The sequence below is a fragment of the Strix aluco genome, chromosome 7 (assembly GCF_031877795.1).
Source record: "Strix aluco isolate bStrAlu1 chromosome 7, bStrAlu1.hap1, whole genome shotgun sequence".
Taxonomy (NCBI): domain Eukaryota; kingdom Metazoa; phylum Chordata; class Aves; order Strigiformes; family Strigidae; genus Strix; species Strix aluco.
The window spans coordinates 13,116,394-13,139,493 of NC_133937.1; the positions used below are offsets into that span (position 1 = coordinate 13,116,394).

At 37.7% G+C, this 23,100-nt stretch overlaps 1 protein-coding gene and 2 long non-coding RNA genes across 10 annotated transcripts; 2 read left to right on the top strand and 1 right to left on the bottom strand.

The window, feature by feature from the left end:
- Positions 1-90: 90 nt before the first annotated feature.
- On the top strand, positions 91-7,490 carry DYDC1 (DPY30 domain containing 1). 8 transcript variants are annotated; one of them, XM_074830504.1, is made up of 6 exons: positions 91-510; positions 2,502-2,654; positions 2,752-2,874; positions 4,624-4,704; positions 5,658-5,750; positions 7,419-7,490. In XM_074830504.1, exons 2-6 carry the CDS (start codon positions 2,508-2,510, stop codon positions 7,455-7,457), a joined length of 483 nt encoding a protein of 160 aa, XP_074686605.1. In that variant the 5' UTR covers positions 91-510; positions 2,502-2,507; the 3' UTR covers positions 7,458-7,490. The 8 variants fall into 8 exon arrangements, with proteins under 8 accessions (XP_074686605.1, XP_074686601.1, XP_074686603.1 ...); XM_074830500.1 differs by having other exon boundaries at positions 499-613; XM_074830502.1 differs by lacking the exon at positions 91-510 and adding an exon at positions 1,160-1,183.
- LOC141925829 (uncharacterized) lies at positions 4,493-7,667 on the bottom strand. The gene is made up of 2 exons (XR_012623940.1): positions 7,555-7,667; positions 4,493-4,656 (listed from the first exon to the last, which is right to left on the bottom strand). It is a non-coding gene; the product is annotated as an uncharacterized LOC141925829 (long non-coding RNA).
- Positions 7,668-9,339: 1,672 nt separating this feature from the next.
- Positions 9,340-12,715, top strand: LOC141925830 (uncharacterized). Its single transcript, XR_012623941.1, has 2 exons — positions 9,340-9,370; positions 12,507-12,715. It is a non-coding gene; the product is annotated as an uncharacterized LOC141925830 (long non-coding RNA).
- The last annotated feature ends 10,385 nt before the right edge of the window (positions 12,716-23,100 follow it).

Below are 23,100 nucleotides of genomic sequence, written 5' to 3' on the forward strand. Positions count from 1 at the left end.
CGGAGGGGGGGGGCTGAGGGCGCCGCGGCTGCCCCGCGGCGGCGGACCGCGCTACCGGCCGCTGCAGGCCGCGGGGCGGACTGCCCCTCAGCCCCGGGGCGGGGGTAAAGGAGGCCGCGCTTTCGCCGCCCGGGGAGACCCGTTTGCAGAGCGCTGGCGCCATCCTGTGGCCGGCAGAGCCCTGCCGAGGGCCGGCGGGCGCTCTCTGCCCGCTCGGCACCGCGCGGGGACCGCGGGGCCTTGCAGAAGCCTCTCGCCTTTCCAGAGCGGTTTTGTCCGGTGGGTGCTGCGGTACTCCGGTGCAGTCTCTCCCTCCGGAAAGAATTCATTCTGCAGCCTTTCCTTCCTGCTAGGGAAACACCAAGGTTATGTCCGTGCAACGGAGCTTCAGAATTAATACAGGGACCGAATTAATTCTTTCAGCTGCAATTATTTGCAGTTTTTTGGTTTTTTTTTTTTTAATACCTGGTTAAAAGTTGGCGGTAAAACAAACAGCTGGACAAACTTCAGGTGGGTATCAGCCAAGAAGTTTGTCAGTGTGGAGAAAAAAAAAACCACTCTGCTTTAATGCTGGAAGTCTAACTTCAAGCATAGGAGATCTCCATTTTAAAAGGTAACTTGTACTTAGCTACAAAATCCTCACTCGGTGATAGCTCAGGTTCCTTATGCTAAAATTCTAACATTTTCTTCGCTAAATTGCTTCCTATTCCTTATTTATTCGTCCGTATATATTTATTCACACACACACACATAGACTGATGTAATCTCTAATCTGGAAGGATCCGTACGTTGCCAGTTGATGGCATCGGGGACTGACTGAAGATGTTTTTCACTTTTCTGTAGAAATCCCTCCTCTTAGGAGAGGAAAGACTGTTCATGGGGAGACGGCGCTAAACGCCTTCAGAATGGGTTTGTCCCTAGGAAGACCCCACCGCGGTAGCGGACGCGCGGTTTCGGCCGCATCCCTCCGCTGCTGGCCGGCGGCCCTCCCCGCGCCCGGGTGGGAAGGATGCGGCTGCCGGGGCCTGCTCCCGCGGGGGCCCCGCCCTACCGCGCCCTCCCTCCAATCGCGTGCCTCCCGCCGGCCACGCAGGCGTCGCGGTGCCCTCGCGGGCGGTGTTGCTTAGCAACCCAGCGCGTTCTGGGGCGGTGCGCGCCTCCCCATCGGCTCCCTGCGCGGCAGGTACGCGGCGGCGGCCCTGGCCGTGGAGCGGCGCCTGGCGGCCCTTGGGCGGGCGGTAGGAGCGGGGAGGGGAGCGGGCGGGCTGCCGTCCCGGGGCCGCGCTCGGGGCTGTGGGAGCTAGTGTCGGGGAGCAGCGGGAGCGGGGCTGCTCTCTGAGGGAAGGCGAGCGGGGAGACCCGAGGACGGGTGTAGCGCAGGCCGGGTAATTAATTACCTCAGCGGCAGCCGCACGGCGGCGGAGGTAGGGTGCTGGCGGCACCGGGTCCTAGTGACAGTCCAGGGAGCACCGGGCGAGGCAGGGTAACGTGCCAGGTCCACCGGGCAGCCCACGGGAGCCAAGCTGAGGGACAGGCCCGCCCAGCGTGTGGCTCGGCGGGGGGGGTAAAAGCCCCAGCCTGTGCTTAAGTGGAGCCCGGGGGCAGAGGACGTGGGTGGAGGCTCCGGGTGGAAATGGCCGGGAGACTGAGGTCTACGGGTGCCCTCCGGGCGCTGGCAGCCAGCTCCGGACGCGCCCCCGCGGGAGTCGGTGTGAAGGCGAAGGGCGAGAGAGGTTTTATAGAGCGGCGTTTCAGACAGGGCGGTGCGAGGGGCCCCGGTCTCTCCTGCCCAGGGGCCGTGGGGCGCGGGGGTGCGCGGTGCCTTTCGGGGGTCCGGCTGCTCGACGGGCGCCGTCCCGGGCCGGGGGTCCGCTGCCGCCTCCGGGCCGCGGCTGCGCGAGGCGGACTCGGTCCCCTCCCCTTGACAGCAATCGCCGCGGGTTTCAGCATTGCAGACAGCGGGTTTCAGATGTGTCATGTGTTTACGGGCACAGGGCCAGTAAAACCTTGTGTGTGCACAGAGATCTGTGTCTTTCGTAACCGTACAGAGTGATTGCTTCAAGCCCTGGTCTTGCATACGTATCCTAAACATAGCTTTGTTAGTTCAAACTAAAATCTGCCCTTAATCATACACAGACCTACTTTGCTGTTCTTCCAATATCTGTATAGAAATTTTCTATATCCTGTTGTTGTTTTGAGTTTTTTTTGCTATTATGCTGATTTAGAATTACCAGCATATTTCCAAGCAGTTTCTGAATTATATGTGCCTAAACAGTAAGGGGTGTTTTGAGAATTTTTTCTGCAGTGCTTGCTATAACTGATCTATCACTGGAGCTTTTAAGAACTAAACCAATATTAAATTTAAATAACTTTATTCATTGCCAGCTTAATAAAAGGAGTAATGACATATTCAGTGTTTGGTGCCTGAGGCAATAATTCTTAAAAACCCTAATTTTAATTCTGACATTGATGGCTAATATCTGTTTGTTTGTTGTTAGTAGACGTGAATGGAGTCTCAGTATCTGAAGAGATGCCTGGGAAATTGCTTGAAAAAAGGACTGGCAGAGGTTGTAGAGCATCGGCCGGCAGATCCAATAGAGTATCTGGCCCATTGGATTTACAATTACAGAAGAATCTTAGATGAAGAAAAAAAGGTGGATATGTCTTGGGCAAAAAAAATCATGACAATATAATTGATGCTATTTAATGTCTCTAATTTTTTTAATTGATTCTGTGTTACCTCTGAAATAGAGAATGTTGGAGAGGATTGAGCTGGAACGAGAACGGGAGGTGGCCGTGGTAGAACTTGAAATGTTAAGAAAAATGAAAAAAGAAGAGCTAATGATCCAGCAGAAACTTGAAGGACAACGTCAGGTTAATAATACTTAACAGATAATTATAAATAGGATGTGAAGCTGTGGCATCTTGTAGCTCTCTGTATACTTCTAATATCTGTATAATGATTTTGGTAGAAGGCAATGTAATAACTGAAATGATTAGTCAGCACATGGGAAGGAAAACTTACATACTATATGGTAAACTGTTGTAAAAAAAATGAAGGAGACTAAGGTAAAAAGCAACCAATTTAAGACTTACAGCAGAAGTAACTTAAAATGTAGACTATCTTCTGTATTTAATTATGAACAAGAGCTGGTGCAAGTAAAGCTTGAAATCATTGCAAAAATTTTTGCAGGCCTGCTAGGAGGCCTGGGAGTAATAACTGATCATTGGCTCAAGCTACTTCAGTGTAAGATCAGTAATGCCAAAAAATGTAAGGAGAATGTATATACAATTATAGAGTTCTGAAAATGGTTGGGAATGAATGGACAAAGGTTGCACTTTTAAGCTGTGTGTATAGCCTGATCCAGTAAGGTGCCTTTTTCTTTCCTTAGCTACCTGAGCATTCTATTGGCAGAAGGCAATTTGAATCCTATACTGTATGGACTTTAAACATGAGAAATAAAGATAAGATCTGTGTTTCTAGCTCTTCCTTATAAAGGAGTCACATGAGTTTGACCACGTGTGTAAGAACTTCAGTGTTGCTGTGGTAATATTGATATTATCTGGCTGGATTTTTTACATGGCTGACTTTCATGATGTTAAAATCAAAAGTATAATTTTAAATCTGTGCTGATCTTGTTAAATGCAGTTCTAGTGTAAGATGCATTTGTTCTATTTCACTTGTACTTTTTAAATTTGGGATTTACCAATTTGCAGACCAAAAGTTACGTGCTTAAGGATTTAATGATTTAAATTTATTAATAATATATGATTAAATGATTTAATAATTTAAAATAGTAAATGGAAACAAGAATATGAGATTGTGTCTAGAGATAATTCACATAGAATTAAATAAATTATTTCATGTAAACTACGGGAAGGATGTTGAACAATACTCACATTAGACACATTTTTAACCTAACTCACAATTTTGGCTATAGTCACATACTCAGGCATGTTTTGATTATAGGTACCAAAAAGGAAAGCGAAAACTAGTTACTACAATATGACCATATTTGTAGTAACTGCTCACAAAATGCTACAGCAAACAGTATTCTCTAGGCCCTAGTGTGGTTGAATGTGAACGCTTAGATCATGCAGTGTCTGAAGTTTTGATGCAATAGGACTTAGGCTCACAAAGAATAAACACGTTGTATTAGATATTTCCAATTGGAAATATTAAATATTGCTGTCGAAGATGATTAATGTTAATGACATTGCTTACCAGTCTTTTCTATAGATTTGATTCTATACGAATTCATCTGTCTGTGCTAGATACTATACAAAGAGCTTAATCCAAAGTATAGGAGATAATGAATATAGACTGATAAAGAGTATGCGGAATGAGACAATATCTTAAGTGTGTACACTAACTTCAGCTGTTTGTTTCTTCCTCTTGGTAGTAAAGCCTTGCTATCCATGCGAGTCTAAAACCTATGAAAATGTTGAGTCAGGTGATAGTGAAAAGGCTTTATGTTATTAACATTGCAGTTATGTTTTATGCTTCCTTTTTTATTTTATTTAAAATTTCCATCATGAAATACATTGTAAGCAATAGAGGGGGAAGATGAATGTGTTTTTTTTTTTTTCCTTCTAATTTGTCCTTTCTTAAACTGTCTGCAGAGTCGGTTGGAACAAGAACGTCAGGAGCTGGAACTGCAGAACGAAGAAGACGAAATACTGTTGCAGCGGAAAGATCAAGAGGTTTAAGACAAAGTTTAATCAGTGGTTTGAAAATACTGTTAATCACCTGTCTTTTCCAGATGCAGACACTAAAAATGAAACACAAGGCAGAGGCCCATGGGTGTTGAACTAACCCATAATTTAAAAAAAAAAAAAAAAAAAGAAAAAGTGAAAAAGTGGGAAGAATGTCTTAACACCTTGCTTCCAGTCTGGGTTTTGTACTGGATTTTTGGTCTGTTCTGTTAGGTTTCTTTAGTTTATATTCAGAACAGAGCATAAATTTGTTGAAAAATTTAGCATAAGGTCAGCTTACTTGATGCTTTCACATTCCTTGGTGGTATTTATGAGAAAGCATTATAACTTAAGCATGTCTAATTTAAGTGTCTATGTTACAGTATGTCAGTGCAAAGTCCATTTGCTGTACCTGGAAAAAGAACTGTGGTTTGGAACTGGGATGCCTCTTGATTCTGGGATCCTCCTGGTGCACAGGAATTTATATTATCAGAAGAGTGTGTATACAGGTGTCTGTGTAAATGTATGGTCTTTTAATGCTATTTCAGTAAAAACATACACTGATAATTGGCATGTTTATCTCAATAAAACTTTAAAATGTCACTATCTCTTAAATTTATGTTAAGCATGTCATGTTCTAGAGATATGTATGTTCTTAGAGCACTCTGTTAAAATAGTGACAGAACATAATTGTAGAAAGGTGACAGTATGAAAGTGACAGAAAAAAATGAATATGTAGAAATTTAAACCAAAATTCCTGTGGTTTTAAAAAAACTGGAAAAAATAGTCTTAACAAGCATAGAAAGACCATATTCACACACTAACACATTTGTCTAGCACGCATCCAAAGTATTCTTTGTAGTAATACGTAATGTCATTTTAGCACATCTAAAATATTCTCCATAGGTAATTAATCATGACATGGAATACTTTTAACTGAAAACTGGTTTTCACTACCATAGGGAAATGAAAAGATGATAGCTGAACTTACAGATAGACCTGGAGCTCCTAAATTGACCAGAGTTGAGGAGCTCGATGAGAAAGGCCAGTGTGAGGTAAGTGTTTAGAAAGAACAGGGAGATTATAAGTGATTGATTCTTACAGATTTGCTTTTCTGTGCTGACATACCAAAGGTTAAAACTATTGCAGTCAAGACTGTGTCGGTTCTCTCCTATGGTTTCAAGGGATGGTATTTTGGCCACAACCTCCAAACTACCCATAGCCTGTTCTCTGGTACAAGTTAAGCCATTCTAAAGACTGGGTGGTGGTGGCTGACTAAATCCTCAAGATTGAAGATGCCCTTTTGTATTCAGATATGTTACAAATGGAAAGTAGGAATATTCTCAGAGAGATTATTTAATAATATTTAAGAATATTCACTTCCTTTGCCATGTGAACAGATAGCCATATGCAACATGTACTAAATCACAAAAGATGACTCACTCTTGAGTGATTGAAGCTATTTATATATTTTTCTGGTTCGTGTGAAGTATATTTTTTGTGCAGCAGAATGCATTCTTGTGCAGAGATATCTGAGCAAACGTTTAACATATAACACCAGATATTAAGGACACACAGTGCTCACTAAGGCCAGGACCTGCTGAGAATCAGGTTCTCTGAGCCCTGTGCCAACATGAATGTACTGCTTGCAGTACTACAGCTGTGCCTCTGTTGTGATCCTCAGACATCTTCTATGCCCAGCTTTTAATTAATTAGTTTATTTTTTAAAATTCTTTTTATACTTATACCAGGGAAATAAGAGAACATGAATCAGCCTTCATTTATTGTAAGGCATGGCAGTGCATTTAACAGATAATGCCAAATCCTGCAAAATCACTCAGCTTTATGAATATTCACTGGTCATGAAGATATTGATATCTGTCTGACCTTTTCCAGTTAGAGTATTCCAAGTGCTGTGACTTGAGATTTTGATACACTAATTTTAGAACCTCATTTAGAACCCTTTTTCCTTTATTAACCTTAATAATTTTCTCACTTAATTTCTGGTATGAGTAGTGTAATTCTAGCTCAGAATTTATATTGTGATATTAATATGCTTTATGCTTAAGGTTACTTTAATAACAGTCTGTTTTATAAGGGTTCTTTAAATGTATTTATGAACATACTTATGAGTACCCTTAGGGTCAGGTTTTCACAGGTGTTTTTTTCACTAAGGTAAATCAGATGAGTTCTCAAGATCTCATATAGCCCTAATTTTTATAATTTTCTGATAATTACATATTAAAAACTATTCTAGAGGCTTCAGGCATATTTTATGTGTTCTTAAATAAGTGAATTGCAAAACCAGAAGTGAAAATGAGTAGTAAACGTACATGCTTCTTATATGTGCCATTTTCCACATTTTCGTGTTTAAAGTTGGATTACATTGGCCTTTGGTGACGCTATTTCAGATTTTACAGTGATATGTTTGTTGAATTAAACTACAAATTAAAAACAGGTCAATAAAATTAAAATACATAGACTTGTACTGTTGAAACTGTACTGCTCTCAGATTCATCGTATTTCAGCCAGACTCACTGTATTTTATAATAAAAGTCTGGTGATAAACTTCATCATATTTCACTGAATGGAAGAATACGTAATTATATTGATGAATTGTTTCTCATGGTTTTTTTCTTTTTTACTCTTTTTAACGTTTTATAAAATTTAGTTAATGCTGGCAACTGATAGAATTTCTTTTTTTATTTTTTAATGTGTAACAGATCTCATGGCAGAAGCAGGACAAGAAAGTTCCTAACTGATCTGAAAGCAATAAATATATTTTCTACTCATTACTTGCTGATCCTGAAGTGTAATATCTTAATTTATTTATTTTATATATAAAACTGATTTACGTACCTGTTGTTTCAGTTTCTGTGCTTTCTGGGTGTTTGTATAAAGTCTGTTAATTCTGGCATGTGATGTTTCCTTTTTGTTCTTAAACCATTGTAGCTAGCGTGGCTGACTCAGAGGAAGAAAACTGCAATTGAAATGAAAGCAGTAAATATATTTTTTACGTACTACCCATTGATTCTTGAAGTGTAAAATTAATAATTATAGATATAATTAACGTGTCAAGATTATTTTGGAGTAGAGGCTACGATATGGTAATTTGAACCAATATTAAAAGAATAAAAGACTATTGGAAAAGGATTTTCCAAGAATGTGAATGGTTTCTGGTAGAAAGAGAGAATGCTCTACAGATTAGAAGATGGAGAGAGAGTTCTGCACCTCAAACTAGATGCAAAATCAAATCGGATGATTTTCCAGTTTACCTGTAAGAGATAAACTGAACTCTATGTGACTCCATAGACAGATGTACTAAAAGATCTTGCCTCTCTTAGAAATCATGAGGTGGTTTTTGTAACACTAGGTGTTTGCTCTAAGCTTTATAATAACCTTTTCTGGTTATTGTGTGATATGAAGTGAGATCCAAGTGTCTGCATGTCAGTTTTGATTAGTCAAGTCTTAAAATGATCTTTTCTGCATTTGTCTTGAATTTGCAAATCAATGAATTACATCTGTGTTGTCTTTACTAAATACCATTACTAGTTCTCAGATCTTCACTTCTAAAAAATTTGGAAGAATATTTAGCTTGATCCATATTTATCTATAAAAATAAGTTTTATAATCCTTAATGATTGCCTTAGGTTTTATAAGAACAAATTCCTGTAATCACTGATATCTTGGTACAGGTTGTCAAGAATGTTCTGTGTCTGTTCATTATAAATGGAAAAGACACCAACTTCAAGAAATCCTACACTTCTTGGCTAAAATGTGCCTTTGCATCTCAGTGTCTTCTAACAATACAGGTTTGTTGGGCAATTAACTTTTAAGTCATTGCCAATATTGTATAATGAAAATACTCTTCATTACAAATTCAGTACATAGTTAGTGCATTCACTGCATTCTTCGGTTTTGGGATGAAAGAGATTTTTGGGATAATTTCACTTTAATTTGTTTATATTATAGCTAGCTTTAAGGGTTTTGCTATCTTTGGCAAAATGTTAAAAATATCTATACACTCAACAGGCAAAGGTCAATCACATAATAAATATTTTTCTGCTCTAAATAACTTGTTCTGTTCATGTAGCTCATACTGGGCATAATCCTATAAATTTTTTAAAAAGTAAGCACTAATGATTTCTAGTATAGTAATATATTATTTTTCCCTTAAAAATAATAAAGTATGTTTATTAAAAAAACTCCTTTTGCCCTCTTTATTGCCATATTGCTTTTTGGATGCTGTTAATTGGCATGTCTTGTATGAACATCCTTAAAATCAATGGAGAAAAATGTCACTTTCCAGGTATAAATACTTAGAAATGTTTGTGTAACTTTTCAGGTAATGAAAAGTGGAACTACTTTTGTGACTAGGTGGTCAGGCTTTGCTAGCTGCATTTATTCTGCGTTGGTATAGCTTTACAATTTCTATGACTGTCAAGACCCTTTTCTGTGGCATGAATATGCCCTTATGGTTGATATTCCAGTAAACTGATTTTGTCACACTTTATGATTGTATTTATTAGTAACAGTTAATATAATTTTAAGGCTGCATTTTAAGTTACTACATTTCCAATTACACCTATTAACACTGTGTGCGCAGCAGCTTCTTGTGCCAATCTCAAAGGGATGGAGTAACTGGATAAATAGATGGAGTTTCTCTTCTGAACGAGTATGTATAACTGAATCTTGTTACTTACATTAAAATTTTCAAAAATTGGTAAGTAACTTGTGTTCATTTACGTTGACTGTAAAAATTTCAGCCTTCATACAGCCTTCATATTTAATTAGGAAATAAAATCAAGTTATAGCATTTTAAAACATGCTAGTAAATAATTATAATTACTACTTCCACCATGTGGCCTTCATTTTCTATCTTTTCATAACATTTCCATCTTTGTTTGATTTTGTTATATGTGTGTCCACTAGAGTGCATCCTAAATAAACATACTGGTGGCTCTGTCAGTTACAACCCATGAAAATTCCAACTTTTGTTTGTCATTTTGTCTCAGCTTATTTTTCACTGTAACTTCTTTCTGATCCTGCAGTTCCCCGTTCTCTTTCTAGGTAGGAATTGAATTTTTGGATGGAAACTTTTATCAGAAAATTGCTTAGCAATGGTCAAAATTAAGTGGTAGATTCCACTTTACATATTCCTTTGCTGTTATATTATGTACAGAAGGCATAAGTTGTTTAAATGTTATTTATAGGAATTCCCATTTTTTCAGGATTTGCCGTGCCTAGACCTGGTGCACTGATCGCCTTCTACGGCTTTATAACAATCCTTATGTTGGATATGGGACCAGAGGGTAAACAGTTCTTGGCTCAGTACCTTCTTAAGGTACAAAGCAGCCTGTAGGTAACTTGGAAACATAGTTCACAACAAAGATGCCTTCTGCTTGGGTGTCTAATCCTGGAGAGAGATTAAAATCATCTGTGCATTCTCCTTCTGAACTTTAACCTTCTTTGGAGTGTCGCAAGCTAGAGCCTGGAACAGAAGGAGAACAGAGGAGAAGATACTATTTTATTGTTACTGCATGTGATGTGATTTCAGAAGTGTTAGTACAGTTTAACTTCTGCATAAAATCTAAAGTTGTATATTGAAAAAAATGCAATTACCAAATGTAACTTCAGCTACAGCTTACATTCCCTTTGAATACATTTTTGTGGAATAAAGAAGATGGAATTCAGAGGCAGATGATGGAAAATGTTGCTGAAAATAAAATGCTAAATACTGACAGAAGATTTATGAAACTGTAATTTTTCCTTTCTTCAGAATAGGAGCAGACTTATTTAGGCTGCTATCAGACCCCATGTACAGATCCTCCAAAGAACGTGCTGATAGTATCGTGCCCATTCACAGCTGTTCTCATTCCAGCAATACTGGAGCATAAGGATGAAAACAGATATGAAGCCCAGAATAGGACAAAATGAATCAGATTAACCCTCAGTCTGCTCGCCGAGATAGAAACTCAGCTTTGCAATGTGAGCTTTTCTCCTACAAGGAGACATACATGTTGCAGCAAGCATGTTTTAATGTTACCTTTTAACAGAATAGGCTGTATGAAGTCTGCTGTCCCCTTTCTAATGATGGATGATTTTCCTTCAAAGTCTAAAGGAACTAATTTACCTTTTGTAAGCAAGAGCTTTATACAGTAGTTTGCTAATGGTAATGAGAGTCAGATGAATTAGTCTGGATTAAATGTAAAATTGAATTCCTCTGAACTTTGCTAATACAGTTGACTCGTATTTGAAGTCAGCTATTAATTGCTTTACTTTTGTGACGTTTTTCCTGTACTTAGGTTAGATAAAGAACAGTGTTGTCTAATGACTACAGCTAGAAAAGAGGGTTTAAACCTGTTATTAGCTCATAAGGACTGAACTACTTGTTAAAATACCTTAACAGTACATTTGTTTAATTTTTTTTTTTACTTTTGTTTGTTTTCTGGCATTACCATTATAAACCCTGATGCAGTCTTTGTGCTTTATACTTGTGTATTTGTTTCAATTCATATGATGGAAAAAGCTATACTATTATAAACATTTTATATAGGTATCATTAGGCTAACAGTAGTGGAAGAAAGGCAAGGTAGAGGAACGTGCCATTTAATCAAGCTATCACAGTGTAACAAACTTTTTAAGAAGCGGAAGACTGATTCACAGAATTTGAGAGCTCTCGGATGTATATCAAACTTGAATGCTGTGGGTCTTTTGTATTGACCTGCACCTTGTAGAATCATTATAAACCAAAATCAGTGTTTAACTTAGAGATTGGAATTGTTGTCACTTATACTAGTATTTTTTATTTGAAATAAGTTACTCTAGAAGATGCTACTAGCAGCTATGTGGAGATGCTGAGTGCTTCCACTTTAATTGTAGGGCACCCAAAATCAATGGCCATTTTGAAAAAAAATGAGATGACCGGTTCCTTAGGTTAGTCTTTTGACTATATAAACATGAGCTAATTGAGGGGGAAGTAAAAAAAAAAAAAAACCAAAAAACAAAAACCAAACACAACACCAAAAAAACCAGTGATTATATGAAGCCATTTTGTTATTAATACCAAGCATGTTTGTATTATCACCTGAAAGTAAATCCACAGGCAAATGGTCAAGTAATGTAATAAGTAGAGAAGGTTGCCTTTTGCTTCTTGTTGATTAATCTTATTTTGAGTTGTTATCCATTACAAAGGCTGTATTGATGTCTCTACTGACACAGTAATACATATTTCACTAAAAATCAAAACTCTTCCCCATTATTTTGCACCTGGCGTAATTGAAAATTTCAATGTAGTTAAGCGATGATATGAAGCTTGGATTTGATTTAGAAAAAAACATTGATATTTAGGAATATCATACCAAAGTTATCTGAATAATCTTACCTCTCTAAGGAGTATTTAGAAGGTTTAGGAATCTTTTAACAAACTCCCCAAGGAGCTTTTGCCACTTTCTGCATGTAGTCATTCATGTATCTCAATAGAAGTTGCTATTATTAAAGAGATTTTTTTTTTCCATAATCTTGGGAAAGTAAGTGTGAAAAATATGTCATTTTTGTTTGATGCAAGAACCCCCTTGGTGTTTGAGTTCAGCAAATTGTTTTCTGGATGAAATAAATTATTTTACTCAGTAGTTCTTCTGTAATTTAGATATAGTCTAGCAGATTCCAAGTAAAGAAATTAGCTTTTTCTGTGGGGGGAGGAGGAGGAAGTATGTCTGAACTTGATCAGTATCTTGGTTAGTCTGTTTTTCTTAATGAACTGAATCATATTTTCAGCCCTATAATAAAGCTGTATGTTGTTTTGTTTCCAGAAAAATTTGAAGCAAAGCATTTTTTGGTGCACTGAGGATGTAGTCTTCCAAGGATCTCAATTTTGTTCTCATTGAAGTTGCAGAAAAAGGTGTGGTTGAAATCATAAGAGGATTGAGTTCTCTACTAACGTGAGCATGAGTTCTGCCTCCAAAAAGCCATCTCTTATTTGTTAAACTTTTAATATACTTAATATTAAAACATGAGCGAATTGATTGACTCAAACTACATACAAGGAAAGATAACAGCAGAAATGAAAAGGGATAAATTGTTGCGGGGAGGGTGGGAGAGAGGAAACATTCAGATAATAAATCATTCCCATTGCAGCAAAGGGATACTGCAGCTCCCCTTTGCTCAGTTTCAAGTCACATTCCTGGGAGTGTGTTGGGCTTCTCCAATCATTCCGCTTCATTTCTACTCCACCTCCTGAATGCACTTTCTTCCAGAAATGACTGGCTGCATGCAGACACACCTGTATTTGGTTCATTATTATCTTAAGCAATTGCGGTTTTGCCACTGATGTGTTTAGTAGATAAGTTTAAAAAATGTTATTTATTTAGCTGATAATTGTAACCCTGGAAACAGAATCTGTTGTTTGTTTCATTGTAAACCTAGCTGCACTGAAAAGTTACCCTTAGGCACTGACAGCTGAAAATTTCTAGGGCTGGGACTGCTGTGAAGTTCTGAGACAGCTGTTCTTCAACATTTTTTCAGTGGGCATATATATCTAAGTGGAGCGCATAGAAAAAAATACACCACTATTTTGTTTCTTACTTGGACTTGAGTTAAGAGTTATCACATTTGCTTCTATTTTAAAACTTTTTAGTCAGGCTTCTTGCAAAAACTATGATCAATCATCCCTCTGAAACACTATTCTCTTTTCTCAATAGATCATGTTTTTATAGCCACTGATCTCTTAATATCTTTAGGATAAATGTTTTCAGCACTGCTCAGACATAGACCACTGTTAATCACATATGCCCCTTAGCCTTCTTATGTGACTTTTGTAGCTTTTGGGGTTTTTTTAAATATCACTTAGAAACTCAGCATAGTTACATGATGTATGAAGCTGTCTTAGAATTTGCCCAAGCTTTGCTTGGCGCAAAAAATCGGGAGAATACAGCCAGACCTATATATTTCTATATATTTGGCCCGACTCTTGACTCAGAGTACTGTAAAGGCAGGTTTCCTTTTTTTTTTTTTTTTTTTTTTTTTTTTTTCTCTCTTTCTGCAGTTTCTTCAAATGCCTCTCCAGCAGCTACAACTGTCTCACTATTCTGTGACTACAAGAAAATTGCCACTTGTATGTGTGGTAGCTCACGCAGCTGGGAGCAATACATCAGTATTCTTTTTCACACTTTAAATCAAAGGACCATCTAACCTTTAAAAAAAAGGTCCATTGACTATTCTGTATTTTGCTTTGTTTGTTAGGATAAGTAAATTCCGAGTATCAAATTAAAAAAAAAATTATTGCTTACAGTATTTTGATGTTATAAACACTGTAAAAATGAAACCCACAGCTTTGAATAGGTTCAAATATTTGTGAATTCAAAGTCTGGAAGTGAATTTTGTATTCTAGTCTTCTGTCTGTGTAGAGAATATTTTAGTTTCTAATGAGATCAGGTCTGTGCTTACTGAATTTACTGGCAGGACTCCCACTTGAGTCCTGGTAAAAATATTCATGCCAGCTGCATGGGAATATCTCTGTGTGTCTTAAAAATAATTACGCCTTGAAATCACTTTGATGACCTTGCTTCTAAAGACTTACAGAATCCCAGTGACCTATTTTATGGTACTGGAGAGGTGGAGAGCTAACAAAATAGAACTAATCACCCAAAACCTCCAAATGCCTTGTTCTCTGACTGTTGCTGTTGGGATGCTAAGCCATTGGTAGCAGTTGGGAAGTGGTTAATAATAAACTACAGTGTAGACTTACCATTAGTTTTCTCATTAGCCAAGATTTCTGAAGACACAGAAAAGAGGATGTCTTAGAGGTGTTGATTTACGATGGGTGCCAATTTCAACACTAATTTTCAAAAGCAGAAATTGTGATCTTAAACTTCACTGTCTATACCTTCTAATGCATATGGGTCAAATGCCTTTTCTTTTTAGAATTGATAGGTATAGTTGATAGGTTTTGGTTATGGCAGGTCTGCTCTGTTATCTGTTTTCTGGTTGACTTCATAACTAACAGTTTAGAGACCAAAGGCAACACTGGTGTTTAATTACAAGGAGTGTGGATTGTGAACGTAAGAAAGGAGCAGTAGCAGGAACCTTGGAAGCTGTCAACCTCAGAAACAGGAAACAATCCTCTGCCTACGAAATGGAATCAATGATTGGTATGAATTTAGGAAATTAAAGGACTCCTGAAATCCATTAGTAGGAAAAACTGAAAGAGGGAAAAAGAACCAAGTGATGGGAAAATATTGTAGTGGAAGAAGAATGAGATACACCCTAAGAGCAGCTCTTGCACTTGTTTAGCTATGGCTACCTGTGGGTAGCCTATGTACCCATGTCGGGTGAGATTTAGGATGGTGAAGAGAATAGTTGGCAGTTCTGTCCTTCTTCCCTGCCTAGTAGAGCTGCAGGCCTCAGTTTCCCTTTACAGGACTAAAACTGGGTCTGCTTCCTTGAGATCTAGTGCTGTTGGTCCATACTTTGCATTGCAGAAATGAAAAAATTATTGATCTTAATCCTTAAGAACCAAATCTTGAATTTTATAGTCTTAATTCACATTACAAATGCTGACACCAGATCATATTTAGGAGGTTTTTGTTAGTTTTAGTCCTTTTTGCATGTTTCAGTAAAACAGGTAAGGTGTGACATTCTTAGTCCTGACATTTCTCTGCTAAAAGTGTTCTTGTTGCTAAAGGTCAAAACGAGATCATTGCACCTCACAGGTCCCACTTTGGTTCTTAGCTAGACCTAGTGCCCTTTGGCAGAAGGGTAAAAATTTGCCCTCACAGAAAAGACAAAGTTGTTACACATCTACTTCTAGCAGAAGTGCCTGGGTTGGTTCGGCGTTCTTTGGTGGTGCTCTGTTTTCCAATAGTGAGCGAGTAGCTGTCAGTCACAAAGAACATGGGGAGTAAGAAACCACTAGGTGCATATGTCTTTATTACTAATAATTTTGGAAGGATCGTTAAAAGATTATCTTTTTTCTATCTTTAAACTTTGATAATCCTGCATGTGACTTTTAAAAAATTGCTTTTTAAAGGGATATTACTTGCATTTCACTCTCATGATAAGCATTCTGTTGGAAAAACAATGGCATAGATAACATGACTTAGTTGTGCACTTAGCCCAGTATATATGTAAGTTTATAACAATAATTGTAACAAGCTCCATGATACTGTCTTGAAAGTTTAGAGCCTAATTATTCTAAGCACCTTCATCTGTCTCATTTCAAGGTATCATCACAATTAGGTGCTTTCAAGCATGCTGTGATGTTAAAATGGTTTAGAGATGGAGAAATTCCTTAGCTGTAGAAAAAGTATGTGGCCAAATATATATATATATTTATGCATATGAAAATAATGTTTGCTGAGACCTCTTACCCTTATTGTTTCTTTCTAGTTGGTTATCAATCAATTTTTAGCATAATGATTTTAATAATTTTTGGAAAATAAAGTCAAACCAAAGGTAGTGTGGGGGAGGGGCGTAGTGATAACCTGCACTGCACATCTTGTGAGTTTTTGCTGACATTCCCCAGCGTTTCCTCTGAACACAAAGTTTCAAAACTAATTAAAAAAATTGTAAGGCAGCATTTCTGGAATGCTATTTAAAATGTCAGTAGCACACAGTAATAGTTGTTGGGGTCTTATTTGCCTTGTCTTAAGAAACTAAATTTATTTATTTACAAGTCTGGATAAAATCCTGAGACTTTTAGTTTGTTTCAGGGCAAAGGACTTGGGGGGGCGGGGGGGGGGGGGGGGGGGGGGGAGAGTATAATAATGAAACTGTGAGATTGTAACTATGTCTATAAGCCTGAAGATCTTCTGGTGAGATTGACATTTTCCATTCTGTATTCCATCTATGAATGGGAATCTGTAGAAATCTTGTGTCTTCTGGTTACTGTATACATTTTTGTCTAGAACCATTTATATACTTGTGCTGGTTGATGCTACATACCCTTCATCTATTATCTAATGTCCCCTGTTTAGACAGGTATCTAAGAATATTTTTGGCTGTGTTTCAGACTTTTTTATCTGAAACTGCCTAAATGACTAGTGGCAGTGAAATCTTTCAGACATAGATGGAAGGTAATGATGCTTGCTGTTTGCTAATATATTTGCCCAGGTGAAGTATGTGAAATGGCTACTTGAATGGCAACCTTCCCTGGCTGAACCAACAGTGGTAACAAGGTCAGGTTGGGGGATTGCTGAAAGATGTGACCAATCAGGTTATTTAGTTAGCAGTTTCCCACAGACCTCAGAGCACCAGTAGTGTATTTGAGCTCTGTAGCAATGATAGTGGGAGCATTTCTGAAAAGGTTGTGAATAACCCGTGGATAGGAATCATGACTAAAAAAGTTGCTGGATGTGCGTTGTATCTCCAGATAGCCATATAAGCCTAATTCTGGAGCTCACAGCGTTGTGCAGTCATTTTCAGTCATGCAAAATTAATGTAAAATTCTGCTGTGCATCATTTACTAGATTAGTACTGAGTGTGTAAGTAGATGTGTTTGCCTGTATCAAGCAGTTCAAGTATGTAAATATTTTCATAGCAACCATAAAAGAGGTACATCTGCAAATATTGGTTATTGTTTCACATTCACTATGCATATAGGATAGATTTATGAAGGTTTTTGAACACTAAATGTTTCAGAAAAGTAATTGCAGTCCTACACCACATAAAAGAAAAGTCTCTTCTGGCATTATATATCTAGAAAAAGGTAAAAGTGTCTGAATTTAACCTAATGTTCCTTGTCAGGAAGCCAGAATTTACGAATTCCACAACTGTTCTTGCAGATAGGTTCCTGAAACCTGACTTCATGAACTAGAGTCAATATTTGTTTCAAAGTTCAAAGACCACCTGTACTGTAAACATCAATGAAACACTGAAGCAAAAACTCTTGGGTAATGGCTGTTTAAATGCATCAGTGTGTTTCCTAAGGTACTGAGGAAATCCTAATGGTTTACATATATACACTAATAATGTCACAAGACACATGAAAGCAGAAGATCATACAGATCCAAGTGGCTGGAAGACTGCTGAAGCTCTCCAGCCAAATTGTTTTTGAGATCTAGACCAATGGCTGTAATGGGGTTTAGTCTGGACAGGTGACCAGACCTGTTATTAACAGCAAGGAGTCCTAACTATTCCCCCGGAAAGGAGCTGTGGCTGTGTGTGTATCTGATGTGTGGTCACGCCCCACGCAATTGAAATTGAGGGTTGTGCTTTGTTACATGTCAGATGACAATCTTTCCCTAGCCAAACAACTGACCACAGCAACTGGAAAAATCATCCAGGGAAAATGCATAGATGGCTTTCTGTGAGGTTAAAGGGTGACTACATTTCTATCTGAAGACTTTTCCATTCCTATCCAAGGCATAACTTTAACAATGAATGGGTTTATTAAATTTAGCATAATAGCTTATGAGCAAAATGGTGTGTCTGTAAGTTATACACTGTTACATTTGCAAACAAAAACCTTTTTGCTGTGTGAGGCGAAGATGGAATAGAGCTCCGTTCTTTCTCATCTACGCCCTCATCATTTATGGAGGACCCAGAGAAGTTATGATTCTGTTGTAGTAGGGCTTCATGTAAGGACATAACACAAACAAATGCTTGTACATTGCTCTGTAGAGCTTATAACTTAAACAGGAAAAACTGCCAAAGACTAAAGGCAGAACTAATTATATACCAGTATGGTTTAATGCTGTTTAAATGAAGCAATAAACGAATTCAGTGTAAAGAAAACCTTAAACATTAACTAAGCTTGCTATTTTTCCACCATTTCTGGCACAACAATACTGATTTATGAAGACTGATTAGAAAACAGAGACTTTTTAATGTATCATTATTATGCAGGAAACTGGGGTGTCTATCTATGAGGTGTTAAAAATGCCTGTGTTTGTAAACAAGTGTTTAGTTTACAGAGCCTTGAGGAATGATCTCAGGGTTGAGACATGAACAGCTAGAAATTTAAGTGAATAAACAGAAAATTAAGTTGTATTCAATTCTGCCTAGTGTCCCAGTTTGAGGAAATAATGCTCCCAGTGAAATTAATACCAAGGCTACAGCTGACTTTAATGAAAGCAGAATTTAGCCCCCAAAGTAGCTTTAATTATTTCTGAAGCAACGCAAAGTTGCTACTTCATGTATAAGGCCTTGACACATGTTACTTCGTGACATGGCCATGAGCAACCTGTTCAAGTTGGTCCTGCTTTGAGCAGAAGGTTGGACTAGATACCATCCAGCATCAAACATTCTATGATTCAGTGATGTGTCAGAATAGAGAATTTGAGGTCAAACAGATGCAAAAAGGACAAGCACATGGGAGAGGAGCAAAATTAATTATTTTCTTTGATGTTAGTAATGGAAGAACCTCGAGAGACTTCTTCGGGAGTAGAAGGGAAGGCAGATGGGAGACACAGCAGAGGATCTCTCTGAAGTTGAAGTAACTCTGGAATAAGTTATATGGAATGTGCACCAAGGAATTGCTGTGAGTGGAAATGGTATTCACTCTAAAGTTATCAGAAAACTCAAGAATGAAAGAGTTGAGTTGCTTATGGTAGTGTGCAGAGGCTGCAGGAGGTCCCACACTCCAGAGACAGAGAAAGGGGATATGAAAGAACAAATGCTGGGTGATAAACACCTATTTCAGAATACTACCTCCTTCTACAATCACAACCGTTTTTTCTGCCCCACAATATTTATTTTACCCTGAATGTTTATGAGCCAGTGAAATTCTACACCTGCACATCTGAGAGGCCTTGAGCCACTCTTATTTTCAGGTAATAACAGATAGAGGTAAGAGTTCTGAAGCAGGTGGGAGTTCTGTGTTGTGTTCCTGATGTTCAAGCTCTGTTGCTCTGACCAGGCTTGTCATTCTTCATGCAAAAGAAATAAACCCAGCTAAACAAATCTTCAGTATGTTAATTTTAAAAGCAAAACAAAACATCCACCTCCCCCAAACCAAAATGTACAGGCTAAATCAAGTCTTTTCACCAACAAACCAAAAAGCCCTCCAAGACACCCCTGTGAGGCTTGCATAATTTAGTGCTTATTTCCAATCAGAAAAAACACAAACTGGAGTCACTTCTTGAAAACACACTATTTATATTATATGAATTACTCCTAGTAAATAGCACAAATGAATCTAGTATTAAAGTTGTTTTCATAAACAGCTGGAAAGCTTTGATTTCCGCAGGCATAAATTAGGAGTAAATTCCTTGCATGATTTTGTAAAGTGAGAATAAAATAGTAAGGTAAGAAACTTAAACTGTTAGCCTATTAAATAGTTAACTTTAGTAAAATAAAGTCTTATCTGATGATAAAGTTGAGAGAACAAAACAAGTATTTAGGAAAACACTTCCCTATGTGTTATTCGTATGCATAAGTATTTCTGTATATTGTTAAAGTTAAGTGTGTTTGGGCCCTTTAATGATAATGGAATTGTAGTTTTAAGATACTGTGAAGTGTGTCCTCTCTACAATACAAGTCATTGTCCTTTGCATTTGAAAGTTGTGGTGAGAGAGACAAATTACATAGTTTAAGAAAAGGTTTTCCCATGACTGACTCCATTCATGTAGAAGTTCTTCAGTCGTCTTGACACTATTTCCTCCTCACTCAAAAGAAGTCACCTAAAAGTTGCCACGATGGTGAAACAGTATGAGTGAATGAGTCTAAACCTGTACTGCTTCCTGTGAAAACATGATTCTTCTGCAGTTGAAGTGAGGATGACCAGGTTTTAAGGATACCTACTTTCTTCCTTCCCTTTCTGCTGTGATAGAAGTGTTTTATCTGTAAGCTACTAGCTCAAACTCATTTTCTCTTTTCTACAGATATCATTCATCTATGTAGGCTTCATTCTTAGTGGTTTGTAATATAAATGAGACACCAGTAGAGACGGGTAGTAAGTAAAAGGAAAAAGAAAAAAGAAAGGGAAATGTGTTTTAACCAAAAGGATATAAGCAAGACAAAATGAGGGAAGGGGAGTAGAGCAGAAAAACAGATAAGGAAAGGAGAAGATGGACAAGTAAGATGATCTGATGAGAATATGTCATGAGACGTCTAGGGTCAAGACAATTTATCAGTCATATCTGTCTAGAGAATCAGCAGCATCAATAGCAATCATTCATAAAATTCTTTTTCTTAGTTAAATCTTGTTCACTTCATTATTTTCAGGGCTTTCTCAAGGCTGCAGTAAAACCATGCCTTCTGACAGCTGTTAAGTGTTATATGAACTAGAAAGGGGCTAGTTTTGCAGAACTGCTGTGAGTAAAAGTAGCAAAACCATGGGATGGTGCCAGATACGAAGACTCTTGCAGTTAACAAAGATTCACACTGCTATTCCAGTGATCGGGATTGATATTATAGTCAATATGAATAAATACTTAAAACAATACAGAAGGACAGTGTTATTTTTACATGATGATTTTCCTGTCTTTAGCCTCATTTCAAAGCACAGGAGTCCTACAGATTGAGAGGATTTTGCCATTAGGTATCTTCTGAGTAAAGGTCATAGAATATAGTAAAAAGATACTTAATACAATGATGGTCAAAATATGAATTATAGATTTGCAGAGAAACTGACTTTCTTAGGGCTCAGTCCCATAAAGCTGTTGAGTATGGCAATAAAGTTAACAGAAAATTTGGAAGCCTGTTCATTGACTGATGAATCATTATCAATAAAATGGAATCAGGAAAAATGCTGATATCAATCATTATTTTACTATCATACTCTTTTTTCTTTTTTTTTTTTTTTTTTGCATAGGCAGAAGATCTGTGCCAAAAAGACATTATGGTAGAGCACTATTTTACCTTTTTACAAATATTTAACAAATCAAATTGTCTGGGAAGAGAAGCCAAATTAAACATTACCTAACCCTACAGTGGTTTAGAGTTGGTCACAGATGTCCTAGAAGAGAACATGCTGAGATGCTTCATGGCCATAAAGCAAATGTGTTGTTCTTGATAGTAAAACCACAACTGGAAGCAGTTCAAACTGGAGGTTTTACACAAGTGATGTGAAATGCAGCTGTGCAGCATATCTAGAATACTATTACCAGAGAGGGTCTTTTAGAGAATGGTGACCCTCCAAAGGTCTCAAAGAACAACGCATTTAACCAGCCAGAAGTGAGTCCAAAAAGAGGAACTATAGAAGCAAAATAAACAGTGGGCCTGCAAACTCATTACTCACGTATGTCAAATCACTTGCAATCTTCAGCATTTAAGAGCTTATGGGTTTTTTTATTTTTATATGGGATAAGAGGATTATGTGAGAGGTCTATTTCTGCATTCCGCTTAAGTGTTACCTTAAAAACAAGAATGCTGATTCCCAAACTACAATTTCTGTCCTTAAGTGACATTGAAAAGCAAGAAAAAGCAAAACCAGAAGGAAGACAGAGTGGAACTCACAGACTGACAATAATCAATGTTGTCTGCTTTTGCTGGAGGATTGTTTGCAGAATTAGAAAGAAAACTCTTACATGTACAAAAAGTTTTTTGTCAGATGTCTTTCATCCCTTCCCGTCATGCCTTTCTGTGCTTCCACAGAGAAAAAAAAAATGCATTTAAGAATGAATGCTTATCACAGGTGTTATTTTACTTTAAAAGTTAATATAATTTTTGAATGTTATCCATTAACTAGGGTTAATATAATTATTTACTCTTTGGTCTTCCATTTTTTTACAAATTCTGTTTTCCTGGGTGGTGTTAATGCGTAATTTATTCAGGCTGGGATAGAATCTTCGTGTCAGTGGGGCGATGACAGTTTACTTCAGAGAAAGCCATGCCTTGTAACGTGTATCTGATGTGTGAATTCTGCATTTTTAAGTGCAACCAGTGCTTTTCATTGCATGAAGTGAATTCTGTACAACAGAAACCCAAGAAAATGTCTTTGAAATGAACGATTCCATGTCAATGATAACTACAGAGGGGCCAATGCTACAGCAGATTACTGGCGAACATTCATAGTCATTGGTTATTTTTTTCAGGAATGTAGGCATACGTAAATATGTAGTAATACAGAAATTTGAATCCAAGGGGCCATATAAAGTGATCTTTTAAAATGATACTGATCAAGGGTTTGAAGAAAACTAAGTCAGTTTTTAAACTGGTGATAAGGATTTCATTGCTGTCAAAATTACAAGGGCTATAGAACAAGCAGTGTTACTCATTACAACCCAAGTATCAGGTACACCTTGAATGATTAAGAGAGTATGATTCAGTGTTCACAGAATTAAAGGGAAATTTTTATTTTGGTAGACCAGTGATTTGATCTGAGATAGAGACTAGAATGGTTTCTGTAAAGGAATTAACAACAATTACATTTTTTTGTAATGGTGCAGTAGTGCTGGGTATTTTCTGGATCTGCCCCATGGGTATGTTTACTTGTTTTTTTCATACTAACTTAAAGACACGTATACT

Coding starts and splice junctions, on each gene's coding strand:
- DYDC1 (XM_074830504.1), top strand. CDS start 2,508: ATGGAGTCTCAGTATCTGAAGAGATGCCTGGGAAATTGCTTGAAAAAA. Junction 2,875..4,623: donor AACTTGAAGGACAACGTCAG/GTTAATAATACT, acceptor AACTGTCTGCAG/AGTCGGTTGGAACAAGAACG. Junction 4,705..5,657: donor TGCAGCGGAAAGATCAAGAG/GTTTAAGACAAA, acceptor TCACTACCATAG/GGAAATGAAAAGATGATAGC.